The sequence below is a fragment of the Dermochelys coriacea genome, chromosome 10 (genome assembly GCF_009764565.3).
Source record: "Dermochelys coriacea isolate rDerCor1 chromosome 10, rDerCor1.pri.v4, whole genome shotgun sequence".
Classification (NCBI taxonomy): domain Eukaryota; kingdom Metazoa; phylum Chordata; order Testudines; family Dermochelyidae; genus Dermochelys; species Dermochelys coriacea.
In genome coordinates, this window is record NC_050077.1 from 73,823,389 (window position 1) to 73,839,514 (window position 16,126).

Genomic DNA, 16,126 nt, shown 5'->3' on the forward strand with positions numbered 1-16,126 from the left:
GTTTAATTAGCTGCTGAACAATATTGTCCATTCATATTATAGGTTACTCTTTTCACAGAATTTTCCACTTTGATAACTACACTGGAATCGATGAGATAGAAGCAGCTGGTCCTTTTGACCTATTCTGCAGTTGTACTTCTCCTCCTGGGCACACACATAGGAGGGATCCCCTCAAACACATGACACCTGCATACATACTGACAGCCTTCCACAGAGCAAGAGGCGCATGTGGGCACTTCTATTTGGTCACTTAGATATACGACCAACGGAGGCAAATTCAGTTGTTCTTTTGAGTCAACCTACTGGATGAACAGCAGCCAATGTGTTAAAAAGATCTGTATTAGGGTCAAACACTGGTAATGAAGTAGTGAATGCCACATACAAGAATGGGTTTTAAAGACCACACACATTGGGGGTGATAGGGACTATGTTTTGGGGCTTTTGGTTATGAACTTTTGCACTATATATGCACTATATTGTTAATAAACTATGATGGACTGGAGGATAAATTCATATGGAATTACTGGGGACCTAGAAAGGAAACCGAGGTGAGGGGCCACTTGCAGGACTGCCCCAAGGCCACATGAGGAGTGTGTGTCCAGGATGAGGCCACTCATTTACATATCCCCTACACTGGACATCAGGTTACTTCTGAGAGACTCTGACTGGAACCTGAAAATCTGAGTACTGTTAAGGAAATGCCCAGATCAAAGGATGTGAAGGGGTCCAACCGGAAAGTAGAGTCAACAGTGAAGACAGCCAAGAGACTTATGACAAAGGCAAAATAGACAGGAAGGGATCCCTACCGTGATGTTGGACCATCACAACATATCGTCCCAGGCATTAGATAATAGTCCAGCATTGGGAGTGATGGGCCAGAGAACCAAAACTCTGCTTCCCATTATGGGATAGACTGCTGTAACCCAGTGGAGAGCTGATGGACATTATACAGAAGCTATTAAGAAAATGCCAAGCTAAGCAGGTGGCTCGCTACAACAAATGAGCCAAGTGAGCACAGGTGAGCAGGCCAGAGTCCAACCAGCACATAGCCACACAAAGCAGTGGTAAAAGGCAATTGTCCAAGCATCAGTGGGATATAGATCACTTGAGGTAGCTACAGACCCAGGACAGTGGTGGAGACAAAACTGAAGAAACCTGTGTAGTAGTGACCGACAGTCAGTATTCTCAGGCACATGGGGCAAGGTCAAGACCAGGAGGACTTAGAAAGAGCTTCAAGTATCAGCTGGCCTAATGTAGGAATCAGAAGAAACAAGTATTATGAGCAATACAGAGGACCAGCAGAATGAAGGCAGCCACAGGCTGGAAGCAACTCTCCTCCCCATCCTCCCACCCAGCGATAACACAAACAAGAAATTGGAGACTGGTTGAAAGACCAGCATACTTGAAGGACTATGAGCCCTTATTTATTTGGTGTATGCAATTCGGTCAAGACAAGCCACAGTGTTCTTATCAACGATGTTCAAGGCACAAAGACCTCCAGTAAGTTGATTCATTTTGTAGTCCTCAACAATATGTGTCATGGTTTGTGGCTGCCCACATTGACATAGTGGACTGTCTCTATAATGCCACTGAAATTCTGTGGCATGATGGCCTGGCAGTAAAGGCCATATCCCTAGGGTGGGCTATGTGTTAGTAACCTCTGTCCCCAGCAAGTCAGCAAACACTGCACAAAAGACACAATAACAAAAAATTAAAAGGAAAGAGGTAGCAATCTGCATGGAGCTTGGAGGAAAGAGCACCAGCTGCAGGAGGGAAGAATTTGGAAAGGGTACCAGGAAGTCAGTATGTTTGCATGACTTGAATGCTGACTATACTTGCAGCTGGTCTGTAAATAATTCTCTTAATAAAGACCCAGTGTAGTTTTCGAAACATAGAGTTCTCTTATGTTATTACCCAGCATGCAATACATGAAACAGAGATTGTATGCAGCTAGTGCAAGTTAGAGCAGCCCCCAAGATGCTGTAACCTGCACCAGGGCTGGCACAGAGAATCAAGGAACTAATAATTAAATAAATAAATAATTGTTCTTTCCTCACTAAATTTTAGGGTTTCTGCTTTTCAGTTTAAATCTAAAACAACTTATAAAACACCAACTGTATTTTTTTCAATAATTGATTTTAAAATTAACTCTGAAAGAAAAGTGTCACATACTTTAAGGAAGTTACAGTGGAATTTAGGTCCCATTCTTGCCATCCACTGTAAGTTAAAAGTTATAGCGTACCACTTCCTGTTCATGCTCTCTGTAGTTCAGTTTTTGGTCACATGTAGCAGCAATGTGGTAAGTGGCTTTTTTTATTGTTGCAATGTGGAAATGTAAGCTTTTGTGAATTTTTAAAATGTTTGCACTCACTTCAGTTGGTCAAATTTACTGTATGACATCACAATATAAATAAATGTACAATAAGCAATTTTCAAGGAAGTATCAAAATGCCCCAAAATAAATAATGGAAATGAGAGAGACTAGAAGATGAACCCTAGAATTCCTGCTATTAGTCTTACTGGGATGTTGCATCCCTCAAACCTGGCTACAAATAAATATGTAAATAAAAACTCTTGTGTGTCCTATTTTTGTTTTATTCTTGTTTTAGCCTGGATGTTTTTTAGCCTGCTGTTTTTTCTCTTCTTTTCCTTTTCTATTGATGTTCTACCCGGAAGTAAACATCGAGGTTCCAACCCTGCAAACATTTTCAGATATGAATAACTACATGCACACGAGAAGTTCCATTGAGTTCAGTGGCACTAAAAATTGCAGGTTTGGGGCCCTGGTTTACAAAACCACAGCGCAGACTTTCTGCCTTCCATGTTCACCAGAAAGCTGACTTTCTACTCTTCTATCTGTAAAGAACAGTCCTTCTGCTTTATTTTCCCACCAAGAAGCAGTAATATCCACTCTTCTATCCCAACCAGGAGCGCATCCGACCTTCTTTCACACTATAAAGCAAGCTGTTCCACCCCATCCTTTCCCTCTTTCAAGAAAGAACCCCATCTTGCTTCCCTCTGTCACCCCTGAGGCACTGCCCATCCAATCTGTTCTCAGATCAGAATCTTTCCATCCTCAAGGACTTGTTAGTGAAGAGCGATCTGACGCCCTCCCAGCCAACCAGATTCCTCCTGCTCCTAGGTTTAAGGAGCCTGATAGTTAAGAAGTCATAGTTGGCCTCCAACTGCCCAAATTCCAATTGTCATAGAACTGCTGGGATACCATTAAAAGCAATGAAATCTCAAGGCCCTACAATTCCCCCGTCCCCCACCCCCAGAACCTTCCATAATCTTCTTTAGCATTGGTAGTGTTCTTGTTACATCCTCCTTATGGATGAACCATCTCACTTTGTGAAAGTGACAGAACTTGAAACAATTTTAAATGGCTGAAAAAGCACAAAGAAAAAAACCCCGTTTGTCAAACAAACTGGGCAGCTATAGTACGTACATGCTCATTATAGCATGCTTATATATTTTCTAGTATTTCATGCCTGGTAAAGGAGAATATCGTGACTGATGCAGTGCGGGAGATAGCAGTACAGCAACCCACTTGAGGGGAGATATCAGTGGACAGGGTAGTTGAACATAGATGTAACTGAGTGCTGTGTGATGTGGGGATGCATATGTTGAAGAAGAGGCAGCTAAACCCAGGTGTAGTGGGTGCACAGAGGAATAGCTGAATACAGGTATGTGTCGAATCGGGCGGATAGAGGAATGGCTAGTTAAACAGACACGTGTGTATGTGAGGGGTAGAGGGAAGACCAAACTCCGTGGAAGACCAGGATTTAGGCTTCCATTGTTAGGACTAAAGCCTGGCTGGGGGATTACCCACTTGATTATTGCTGCTTTGTCTTCCAGGAAGACAGAAGCACAAGAACATGGTGATGGATGGGAGGGGGTGCACCGATTTCCTAACCAGTTGCTTCAATGTAAGGTCTGCCCATCTCCAGCCAGATGAAAGGGAGAGCTCCACCTACCACTTTTTAGACATAAAGAGCTGATATCAGAATTGGGAGTAAACAACAGACAGCCATCTTGGCCAATTGTACTTCAAAATGAAGGTGCTGAGTATATGTGAAATGGGACATTTCACTAACCATTTACACAGGTTGAGGATCTGGCCCTTGCCGTTTTCCGTGTTGTCAACTCATGATTTTATCCAAATTCTTGTGACATTTTATGGTTTTCTTAAAACCTCAGCTCCTGGAGTCACATGCATACATGACAATCTCAGCTTTCATTAAAAAAGTACATTTCCAGCTCTCACAGTAACTTGAAAACAGAATGCATGTGTATCCCCAAAGGGTCAAAAATAAGAGGGCAAATAAAAAAAATCCTGGATGCTTTTTAATTTAATGATTTTTAAAACAATGTCATGATACTGAGGGGCTAGACTTATAATTTTTGAACACTTGCAGCTGTCAATACTGTGCTTACATTAGGGAAATGGTAATAGTTTGCAATAAGGATGGAAATATAAATTAGTGTAGACATTTTTTGAAGTGAGGAGCAAAGAAGCTCTTTTAATTTTTTTATTGTTAATTTTCTTTCACTTGTAAAGTCTTTGAAGGTGATTTAGGAATAAATAAGAAATGAAAGAATAAAGTTCACAACACAGAGGGCACTCACACAAGATAAGGGACAAAGCTACTCATATGCAAAATAGTTAGAATATCCATGGACCAAATTCTGGGAGAGGGGGAGTGATACTCAGGGCAGGCAAGGGCACAAGATGGTTTTGGTGGCACTGGTGAGGGTAGGGGTTAATGGCCAGGCTGGGTTGGAGTGTGAGGTGGTTTCCATGGCACTGGCCAGGGTAAGGGGTGATGCTCAAGCAGAGCTGGGAAACAAGGGGGTTTTGGCGGCACTGGCTGGAGAGGCGGCAATGCCCAGGCTGGGCTGGTGCATGAGTGAGATGGTTTGGGTGGCACTGGTCAGGGTAGGGGGCAATGCCTGGGGCATGAGGTGGCTCCGGTGGTACTGGCTGGGGTAGGAGGTGATGCCTGAGGCAGGGCATGAGGCGGTTTTAGTGGCACTGGCCAGGGTAGATGAAGCCTGGCTCAGGCTGGGAGATGGACTCAGTGGCACTGGTTGGGGTAGGGAGTGATGTCTGGCACAAGGTGGTTTTTCAATAGCACTGGCTGGGGTACAGGGCAATGTCTGGGACAGGGTATGAGGTGGTTTCAGTGGCACTGGCTAGGGTAAGGGGCAATGCCTGGGCTGGGCTGGCACGTGAGGTGGTTTTGGTGACATTGGTCAGGGTAGGGGACGATGCCTGGTATGTGAGGTGATTCCAGTGGCACGGGGGGGTAGAGGGTGATGCCTGGGGTGGGGCACAAGGCAGTTTCAGTGGCACTGACCAGAGTAGGGAGCACAAGGTTGTTTTGGTGTCACTGGCCAGGGTAGGGAGTGATACCCAGGCTGGGGCGTGAGGTGGTTTCAGTAGTAGTGGCTGTGGTTGTGGGCAATGCTTGGGCCGGGCTGGGCCATGAGATGGTTTCAGTAGCACTGGCGGGAGTAGGAGGTGATGCCTAGGCTGGGGCATGAGGTAGATCTAATGGCACTGGCAAGGGTATGGAGTGATGCCTGGGGTGGGGCACGAGGTGGTTTTGGTGACACTGGCTGGGGTAGAGGGTGATGCCTGAGGTGGTTCCAATGGCACTGGCCAAGGTAGGGGGCAATACCCGGGGTGTGAGGTGATTTTGGTGGCATTGTCTGGGCTAGGTAAGCGGGGGGATGCCCCGGTTGGGGCTTGAGGTGGTTTCGGTGCCACTTGCCAGGGTTGGGGGAAAGGCTGGGTTGTGCTGGGAGGTGGTTTTGGTGGCACTGTCTGGGCTGGATCAGGGATTGAGATGGTTTTGTGGCACTGGCTGGAATAGGGGACGATGGCTGGGCAGGGCCGGGCCAGGCGGTGGTTTAATGGCGCTGACCAGGGTTGGGGGCGATGACCGAGGTAGGAGCGGGCCTGGAGGTGTTTTTTAGCCGGTAACATTGAACCCAGTGTCCAGAGCGCTCCACAGGCCGACCATTCAAAACTTCTATATCGTGATGCCAACTTTTCCCAACCTAGCACTAAAAATTTCCCAAAACCGGTCAAAAATTCCCAGATAAAGTTTTTTATTTCAAAATCTCAAAGGAACGTAATATATGTGTTTTAAATAACTACATAATATATATTATATCCAAATTATTCTTATTCGTTCAAGTTATTTCACATTTATTACAATTTTAATACATATAGACATGTTTTTCAATTTTAAACTTATGTTACTTATACAGTAAATAAAATATTTAACACGAGGAGTAGGATTGAAATGATAGAAAACAATGTATTTTACACAAATTTCACTATTTTAAAAACAAAAGTATTAATAAGTACAGCATGTGCCCTGCAGTGTACTGTACATTAAAGTTACTTTGAAAAAATAAAAAGTAAACATATGATTACAAAATAAGATAAAAAAGCAAATAGAAATAACTCTTTTATATAATTTTCCTTATTATTATAATCTCTGAGTTTTATCCATTTGCTGACTCATAGTCTGAGTCGTCACTAGGAATATCATTACCATCATTAATATTTTTACTAGTTTTATCACTGTCATTTTTACTGTACATATTTTTACAATGTAAATACAAGTGCTTAATAGTAATTACAAAATTAGAATATTTCTCTTGCTTTGCTTTCAAAGCTGACCTTACAACTACACTAGAATTGAGTGTTATGGTTGTCATATTTATTCCCTGAAGTAGATTCATCCACAAATACACTAAATTAATTAACTTTCAATTTTTCTACAAGTTCCTCAGTCTCAGTTTGCACCAAAACATTGCTAATTATAGCAGTACATTTATCTTTCTTTAATGTTACAGCCTCAGCAATTTTGGAATCAAGGAAACATTTTTTAACTACTTCAGTCAAGCGTTCTGCAGATTGGATACTGACATTGTGTGCAGCAAAGTAACAGGCCATTCTAATCTTTGCATTTTTAACTTGCTCTTCACATTTTTGTGCTTTTTTAATTTCACAATCTTGTTTATTAAACATATCAATTTTCTTTTTATTAGATACTGTCTCAACCTTTTGTTTATGTTTTTTACCATTAGCGTTCTTAACTAACTCACTAGTACTGCCTGGATTTTTACATCACAACATTTGCAATAAGCTAAAAAACAATTGTTTTCTACTTTCCGCAGCAGTCTTTGTATTTACCTTCTTGAAGCCATGAGTCTTGAAAGGCTTTTTTTGAAAGTAGATGGCTTCTCTTTTGGTGGCAGTTCACCCCGAGTCTTCAATACTCTGTCGGAGGTGCTATCCCGTTGTTTTCATTTTGACGTGGACGGATCTTTGTCTACTCCTGCAGTCCTTCATCTTCTCACCAGCCTTACCTGTCTCTTTATTTATTTCTTATGTAGATAAAAAATGGAAAGAAATATCTGAAATAATGGAATGCAATAATTAGTAGAATGTATATTTCAATTTATATTTAAATCAAAGAAAGGAACACATTATATATTATTACCTAACACAGTCGGCGAAGATATTTAATATTTGCCGGGAGGAAGGTGCTGTTACAAGTTTAGGAACAGCCGAACGCTCTGGTCCACATTCTCTGTGCAACTGCAAGCACGAAATACAAAATTTTAGAGATGTAATGACAGATCAAGAAACGAATCAGAACCAGTGAGTATTGCAATATATTTAATTATTGGAAGAAACCTTGCCTAGAAGATACATTTGATAACCATCCCCCCATTAGCCGCCAGCCGGCTGTTGCTGAGGCTGGTTTGTTGTGAGTACATGTGTGCACACTTGTCACCTCACTTGTGCCCTCACGAGCCAGTACGTTGCAGCCCCACCAATAGGAGAGCAGCACAGCCCGCTTATGAAAATCACATGACCAATATCCACCAGCCCAACTGAACACCTTTTGAGGGAAATTTAAAAGAAGCACAAATATTTTACTTATTACTTTTTAAGACAACTTCCCAGGATTTTTGAGGTTGGGAAAGTCTTTTGCGTTTTGTGAACTGTTCCCATGGATTATTTAGGTTTCGAACGACAATTCCCAATTTGAAGCATTTCACTCAAAAATGCCCAGATTTTGGGACATTTCCCAGGCTGTGGAAGCACCGCAACGGCTCACATGCTTCCCCCTCCCCCCCCCCCCCCCAGCAGAGCCTATGTATGGATTCGAAGCAGGGCACAGGACTCGCGCGAGGCCGCGGGCGACGGGGGGGGAGGAGGAGGAGGAGGAGGGAGAGAAGGAGCGGAGCCAATAGGGAGCGGCAGACGCGGCTCGCGCTCACCATACTGGGCTGCGACCGTTGAGGTTGCGGTGGGGCGGGTAGGGTGGAAAGACCGGTGAGAAGCGGCGGCCAATAGGAAGCGGCGGCTGAGTTGCGCGCGGGCCCGGGATGGGAGGAGGAAGGAGGGAGGGGCGCAGCCAATGGTAGCGGCGCGCGCTGGGCCGGGAGCATCGGGGCCAGCGGAGAGCAGTGGTTGGCGCACGCGCAGAAGGCAGGAAGGGTGGGGGGGAGGAATGAGCGGTAGGCAGGGGGTAGAAGCGCAGGCCCAGCCCCTTCCCCGCCGCAGTGAGTACTGACTCCGGCGGCCATGTTGTGCGGGGGGAGGGGAGGAAGGAGTTGAGGGAAGACAGGAGAGACAGACGCTCTCTCGCACACACCGCACAAGATGGCCGGGGAGGCAGCCGCAACCCGGCTCTCAGGGGGATCGGCCGCCGCTCGGCTCGGCGGAGTCGGGGAGGCACCTGGGCACCGGCCTCGCGGGCCACTTGGGGCCCGGCACTCAGGGCTTCCGGGGCGACGGAGAGCGGCCAGCCGAGCGCTCCGTACGGGGCTGCGGACAGGCGGAGGGCGATGGCGCCGAGCTGCGAATCTCTGTCGGCGCCTCGAGGTGGGCGGGCGGGCGGCGAGCCGTACGCCGCCGCAGGCAGGGTGAGGAGGGGAACGGCGCCCTACGCCCCGGGCCGCCGCCGGTCTCCGCATTGCTGGTGAGTGGTTCCGTCTCTGCGCCGCATTGTTCTTTGTCCTTGGGAGGAAAAACAAAATGTCCTTGGAGCCGGGAGGGGGAGGGGAGATTCCTGCCCCCCCCCGCCCGCCCGCCCGCCCTGGGCTAGGAGAGCCGGGAGCGAGCACCCTCCAGCGCGGCACCCCCTTTCACTGAGGGGGGCGTCTCTGGCGCTGGGGGGCCGCGGGGTGCTGCAGAGCCGGAGGCAGCGGAGCTCGGCATGCAGAGCTCCCCTCCCGTGCAGCATTAAGGGGGCCCTGGCTCTTAGTCCCCACACAGAGTACTAAGGGTGGCGCTGGGGGGGGGAGGGGGGCGCTGCAGACCAGTCCCTGGGCCCCAATGCAGGACTACTGGAGAGAGGGCGCACCCCAGTCCGCCTCCAGTGCACCACGGCAAGGGGGCATCTGCAGACTAGTTACTAACTCCGATGCAACACTAACGAGGAGTGGGGCTGTAGACTTTACTATATGTTTAGCCCCAAGTCCTAAGGTCCTAAAATAGTTCTTTAAAGAACATTTGTTGCCCCTTGCTGCTAAAAAAGGGGATCTACTCTCCCTAGTTTGTAAGAACAAAGACGCCATGTCTGTTTCTTAAAAATAAAACTTGTTTTTTTTGTGTGTGTGTGTGTGTGTGGGGTGTTGGCTTTTAACTCTTTCTGCACCCGTGAGCGAAAGCAGGCTGCAGAAGAGACAGCTTCAGTACTTTACTGAAACGATCAATTAAAATTTTAATTTTATCTAAAAAAAATAGTTTGGAGACAGAGCTTTAAGCAAAAGTGTGAGATTTAAGCGCAGTATAGTGTTGTGGTTAAGCTGGCATTATATAAATTTAGCAATCTTCTAAAACAGCCTTGTTTATGCCAACTCTACAGTTTAAAGTTTAAAAAAAAAAAACACAGTTGTGAATTAGACTGCTGTGCAGGAGGAAAATTGGTTACTTAAAATGAATAATATGTGAAAGTAATTGTAAATGATACTGACAAATATGTAGTTACTAAAAAAAAAAAACAACCAACCTTTGCTAAAGTGTCATTTTGTATTTGGTATTTAATTTATGCATTTTTCTGCTACTCAGGCTGCGGTTATTTCCATAGCATTTTGATCATTGTTCAAGTGTAACTGTTTTTTTATAATTTAGAGCTTGTGTTCAATAATAGTTATCACACTCATTTAAAAGGAAAAGTTTAAATGGAATATTTAGTGTTTGCTTCATATTTGCTCACATATTTAATGATTACTCACATGTTTTAGGATAATGTTCAAATACCAAATCTATAAAAAGTTACTGTAGAATATTACAAGGTAAATAAAGTAGCTACTCTTGTATTAATTGGAGATGGTATGTAGCCATATTTATTGTAACTTATCTAGTGTTGAGTCATAGAAGAATATTTTAAAGTCTTTGTGCTCTTTCTCAAATACAGCAGTTGAAAGGTAAATCTACAGTTTCATGATATCCCTTGTAAATGTGAATTGGGTATTATGAAAATGAAACCGATATTTTTAGAGGTTTTTGTTTAAAAACGTTTTAATCTTAAGCACAAATTTGTGTATCTTCATTTTAGGCTTGAATTGTAATGGTTTTATAACTACAGTTAAATCTCTGCAGTATTAGGGTATGACAGTTTGCTGAAAAGAAAGTTCTAGGTGAAAGTCTGCTGTATTTTTAGCACAATGACTTTTTTTAAAAAAAAAAAAAGCTTGTGGTTTTTCCTTCAAATGCTGTTTCAGCTTCAATAGTTAAATTGGTTTTGAAAACAAAATTGCTAAACCGTTCTTTTTTTAAACTTTAAAGGATTTGCATTCCATTTATATTAGCAGGTACTGAGAATTGAATTTACTTGTAGGAGTGTGTAATATGTATGAATTTAAAATACGGACTCTTCATAGAATTATCTGTGAAGCTTTTACTAGGCTGGGGAATATTGGGGATGAATAACTGCCAACCAGTTAAATTAAGCCTTTTGAGGAAAGGCAAACTTAGCGGTGCTTGTAGTGTTAAAGAGCAATGTTTGGGGACTGATTAAAGGTCAAAGATGCTGCAAGTTTTAAAAACTGTATTCTAAAGGGAAAAGCTGATATCTCACTTGGAGAGATCAAATAACTTGTGGCTAAAAATTCACAGATGATGATGACAGCCATTTTAACATCATAGTTTGTTGATAGTGGGGATTTTATTTAACTTTGTATTGCTAAATTTTGTAAAGCTTGTAAGGGCTTTTGCATTTTATGGAGTAAAGGAGAGGATTGAGGGAAACTACAAAAAACACTACTTGCTTTTGCTTTATGAAATATATGTTACAGTTTTGATTTCATCTTTATGGTTAATGGTCTGGTAGTGGTAAAAATAATGGGAGAGGGACAGGCAATTTACCTCTTCTCATGCAAAAAATATGGACTGTGCATGTGATGTTTCATAATCACACCCCATCATCAGTCTGTCTCTTCAGATGTAGTAATTCCAATATTTTTTGTTGCCACAGAGATTATAGTAACGTATATGGCCAATACTCTTAAAAATTGCTGTTCTTTTTATGTTTTTACAAGTCATTTTTTACAACCTCTTTTAGAACAAAATAGTAACATTTGTGTGTTTTGTCTTTTTTTTTATTTTTATTTTTTTAAAATAGAACTCCATAAATGTTTACCTACTTGATGGCTGACTGACTTCCAGGAGGATTGTACAAACATAATTTTTTTAGGTAAGAATGGCTTGTTCTAAGTTTTACACAGCATCATTACCACTTTCAGTTACTTTCTCATTCTTGGGGGTTTGTTTAATTGTCTACTGCTGTGCTTTACTAGAAAAGGCAAAAGTGACCTTTGTTTTGCAAGTCTTATTAAATTGAATGGGGTACACTACAAAATGATTTGGATTTTAAATGGTATGTCTTAAAGTAGGTATAAGATGCAAAAAAGTCCCGTTTTAAAATTTAATGTAAAGTGTGTTTATGATAGGCATTCTGTCAAATTAATTTTGTTCTAATAGTTTAAAAGGTGAATTCATCTATAACAATCTTGACTGAAATTTGGTGAAAGCTCATCACTTTACTTCAAAAACTTTCATTTACCTTTTTTTCCTAAGTGGAAAAAATGTACTGAATTTTGTAAATCATTTGTATTCTGCATTCTAAATTTAAATAAAAACAAGTTCACCTAGGCATATTGTAGATTTTAAACATGGCATCAAAAACTGACTAACCAACGTACACACTAATTTACAAGAAGTGTCTTGGGGCCTAGCTGTTTTTTGAAGAGCCTGAACATTTAAGGTTCTTTAAAGAATTATTTACATTTATTTCTAATTTTGTACCACGTTACTCTCCATGTGCTTGTTTTATACTTTAGATGAGAACTTTAATATGCAATCACTAAAAAGTTGTGTTTAAAGAAATATATGAATACATTTAGATAGTCCTATGGCAGAAGTGTAGATGGAATTTCTTAGATAGCTTTTGATCTTTTAAACAAATGTCTTTGTTCCTTTTTTTAAAAGGGTTGTACCTGGGTACTGTTTCTTGTTTCCAGTGGCTGGTCTGTTAAACCTGGAATAAAAGGAAACGTTCAAAATTCTGTAGCGTTCATGTCAGGTACGTAATATTAGTGATTATGTTAATCTCTTAAAATTCACTCTTTCGGCAAATAAGCAGTAAACTTATGCTGTGGTATTTGTTTAAGGCATTAAAGGATACTTAGCACAATAAATGAATGGTGTCTTGCTCAGGATTTGCATTCAAATTTTAGTGCATACTAAATACAGTTCATAACATTCTTGACGTGCCCTCTAAATACAGTCTTTTCTCAAGATTATGGGACAGTCCATTCAGTAAAAGGAGATGGATCTGTTTGTACCATCTAAAATATATTGCATAGTAACATAACAAATAAAAGAAAAGAATTTAGAAACCCAAGGCAGATATTTCTATGTTTCTCCATATTCAGCAGCACATAAGTGTATATATAAAGTTAATGAGTTAAACTTCAGGAATACATTGTCCCTGAATTCATTACTTCATGATCATATTTCAAGTTTTTTCTGTTTGGGCTGTCATGCACTTCATTTAAAAAAATTATTTTGGATGTTTTACCCTCTAAAACCCTACTGCTATAAAAATGAGAAGCCAAAGCACTAGTAGTGTCAGATACCTTGTTATTTCTACAACTTAAGTAGACTAATTTTCAACTACCTTTGAATTTGAGACACCTCTTTATCTTACATTTGAACCATGTTACCTTTTATCAATCTAAAAATGTAACTCGGAGTTGTCGATCTTACTTGGTGCTTGTATTAATAACAGATTTCTTCTTACAGGTTACCATACTAATGTAAGGTTTCAGAGTAGCAGCCGTGTTAGTCTGTATTTGCAAAAAGAAAAGGAGTACTTGTGGCACCTTAGAGACTAACAAATTCAGGTCATTAAATCTTAAGATCATCTTGATGAAGAGATTTAAATTAACTGAGAATCCTTAAAATGAATCTTAATGAATTATATATGTTAAAGTGTACCCCCAAAACTGTTCTACATAAAACTAAAAATTAGCAAAAATCAACACAATTCTCATAAGATCTCCTACCTGATAGAGGACAGATATCCATTCTAGCTTGGATGTAAATTTTAGCCTGTTCTAGCTAATTGCTTTAACTGTTCAGATACAGATATGACTTTTCAAGTGTCTCTGCCTGTAGCAGTTGAAAGTCAGTCTCCATTTTACCCACACCGAGAAGTCTGGCCAATATGACACACAAATCAAACTAATTTATATAGAGAAGGGGTCATATAGCTTAAAATGTAAGCAGACGGCAGGAAAACAAATTTTGGATGAGGTTGCTGTGTAAAATTTAACAAGTCAGTCACGTAATTATATAATATGGAACTTGAGAATTAGGAATCCTTATAAGAAATTATCTGGCATCTTTTAAAGCATGCATGCGACTTCTGATGTGAATCTTCAGTCTACTGGAACAGAATGCTACGAAGTCCAGGCCTCTCAAATAATCTACCAATGAAAAAGCCAAGGACAGGCTTGTTATTACAGTAGAACAGTACACACAAATCCTGGTGCTAATTCTTACACTTAATCTGTGAAATTCATGATTTTTATTCCTTTGGTCAAGCCTTTTTAAGATCCAAAATCAGTAGTCATAGTTGACCTATTCATAAATACAAATATAAGTTAGACATCATGGGTTGACCTGGTTTGGCTAACGAACACTTTTATAAGGGCATTTGGAAAAGAATCCTTTCATCTTAATGACCTTGAACTTGTCCTGTACCACCATGGTATTCTTTGTACTGAATATATTGTGAAAACTATGGTCTCGAATGTTCTCTAATCATTTTGACTGTTTAGATCCTCACTTGTCCATTTAATTCAAATCTTACATCTTTTGATCTACTATATTGACAGCTGTTCTTTAAATACATTATAGAGACCTCAGTCAACTCTGTGCACACCTCTAGGAAACCAAGGAAATATCTGACTTTCAGAGACCTGAGAGAGTATTAACGTGTCATGGAATCCATAAAACAGTTTGTTTATGCTTTGGAATCACTGTAGTCCCTGTTGTCATGTTTTCTGGTTAAATGCATCTAAAAATAAGTGAGCCTCACCTTGACTGCACTGCATCACAGTAAAAAGACCACATTAGACATACAAGACTCCTTTAGAGCTAGATAGCATGCCGTCCCTTAGGGAGAGGAGCCATTGTCTATGGAGCAGAGCATTCTGTCTCTAGGGCTGCCAGTTGTATAACTTGTAGAATGAGATGTTAGTGCAAAGGACATCCATAAGGGTGTCTGGAAATTTCAGATACTTGTATAACTTCTTGGTATGTCATGGAAAGGAGGGGTGATTTGGGGAAGTGTGTTTTTAGTATACTTGTTCTGTAGAGTTACAGCCATTAGTCAAATTGAAAATCTTATTTTTATTCAGATATCAAGTTGCAAATGCTATTTGGCTTAAATTAATATTTACTAGTGACCAGTTTCTGAAGTGGGATGCATAGCATTTTAGTGGTGCATTTCAGTTCATTAATTGGTCTTTTTCTAGGATTATAAGATAAAAAGCTATTTTTGGTATATCTGAGTGTCAGTATGATAACATTTAAAGTTGGAAATTGAAAGTATAATGGGCATATAGTTGGACAATTGTGGAAAAACTATCACTAGTAAAAACACAAGAAATGTGATTATTGCCATCCCACTGCTACTTGCTCTTTTTTTTTTTTTTTTTTTTTTTTTTTTTTTTTTTTTTGCTGGGAACATTCTTTTTCAGTTCATCCAGTAGACACTTTTGACAACTATCTGCTTACCAAATGTTAGCTTTTTCTTACACAATTATATTGACTTTAAAAGAACATTAATGTTCTCAAATCTGCTTTCTTTGTAATTGAACTGTGGTATGTCTGTGTTTTGACTGGGCCATTATAACCTGAGTAGAGCCAAATGATTATTGCCCAGTAGAGTCGTCATGAAAATAACCAGATGTTTAAATGAGAACAAAAATGATCTCTGAACCTAGATAATAGATGCCTAGATAATGTTATACACTATTAGAAGTGTCTAAGATTGGACTTTCAAGTTCAACCTTTCACCATAGCTGTGTTTAGTTGCCTTTTATGAAGTCTCTCTAGTGCTAGCTGTTTTCTTTGAAGAGGGAAGTGATAGATGTAAACACTCAATTGGACAAGCAAACTTATCTTTGTTATATAACACAGAATTCGAGGTTGCTTTGCAGAGGAACCTCTATCAGCTGATTGAATGAGAAATTAAATATACTGAATAAAACAAATACTGCTGAATGCTATATACTGTTGGATCTAATAGCAGCGGTTGATCACATTTTAATACACATTTTAGTCCTATAAACTCTGTATATCCTACTTAGGTAAACTGTCAGTTGCATATGGGTTACCACTCAAGTTTGATGGATACCCAGATGTGTGGAAAGAAACCAGGCTTTATGAACAATATTATAATTAAATTGTTAGAACTAGTTCATTTAAAACGTGTTTAAAATGGAAATCTGATGTGGGAAGGGGAAAATATGAAATAAAGGGAGTAACTTGAAGGAAAAAGTATGAAGTAAAATATCA

The 16,126-nt window shown here is 40.7% G+C and overlaps 2 protein-coding genes across 12 annotated transcripts in view; one reads left to right on the forward strand and one right to left on the reverse strand.

The window, feature by feature from the left end:
• Positions 1-7,249: 7,249 nt before the first annotated feature.
• Positions 7,250-9,009, reverse strand: LOC119862701 (serine/arginine-rich splicing factor SR45-like). 5 transcript variants are annotated; one of them, XR_005295338.2, is made up of 3 exons: positions 7,974-9,009; positions 7,524-7,621; positions 7,250-7,437 (listed from the first exon to the last, which is right to left on the reverse strand). XR_005295338.2 is itself a non-coding variant. In XM_043493850.1 (2 exons), the coding sequence occupies exons 1-2, from the start codon at positions 9,007-9,009 to the stop codon at positions 7,409-7,411; spliced, it is 351 nt and encodes a 116-aa protein (XP_043349785.1). In that variant the 3' UTR covers positions 7,250-7,408. The 5 variants fall into 5 exon arrangements, 1 of the variants encoding a protein (XP_043349785.1); XR_006274759.1 differs by having other exon boundaries at positions 7,726-9,009; XR_006274760.1 differs by having other exon boundaries at positions 8,688-8,822.
• Positions 8,875-16,126, forward strand: part of CHD2 (chromodomain helicase DNA binding protein 2) — a 95,812-nt gene continuing 88,560 nt past the window's right edge. For all 7 annotated transcript variants that reach the window (XM_038419864.2, XM_038419866.2, XM_038419867.2 and 4 more), the window contains exons 1-3: positions 8,875-9,014; positions 11,661-11,732; positions 12,527-12,620. The gene's annotated coding sequence lies outside the window, so the exon portion shown is untranslated. The remainder of the gene's footprint in view (positions 9,015-11,660; positions 11,733-12,526; positions 12,621-16,126) is intronic.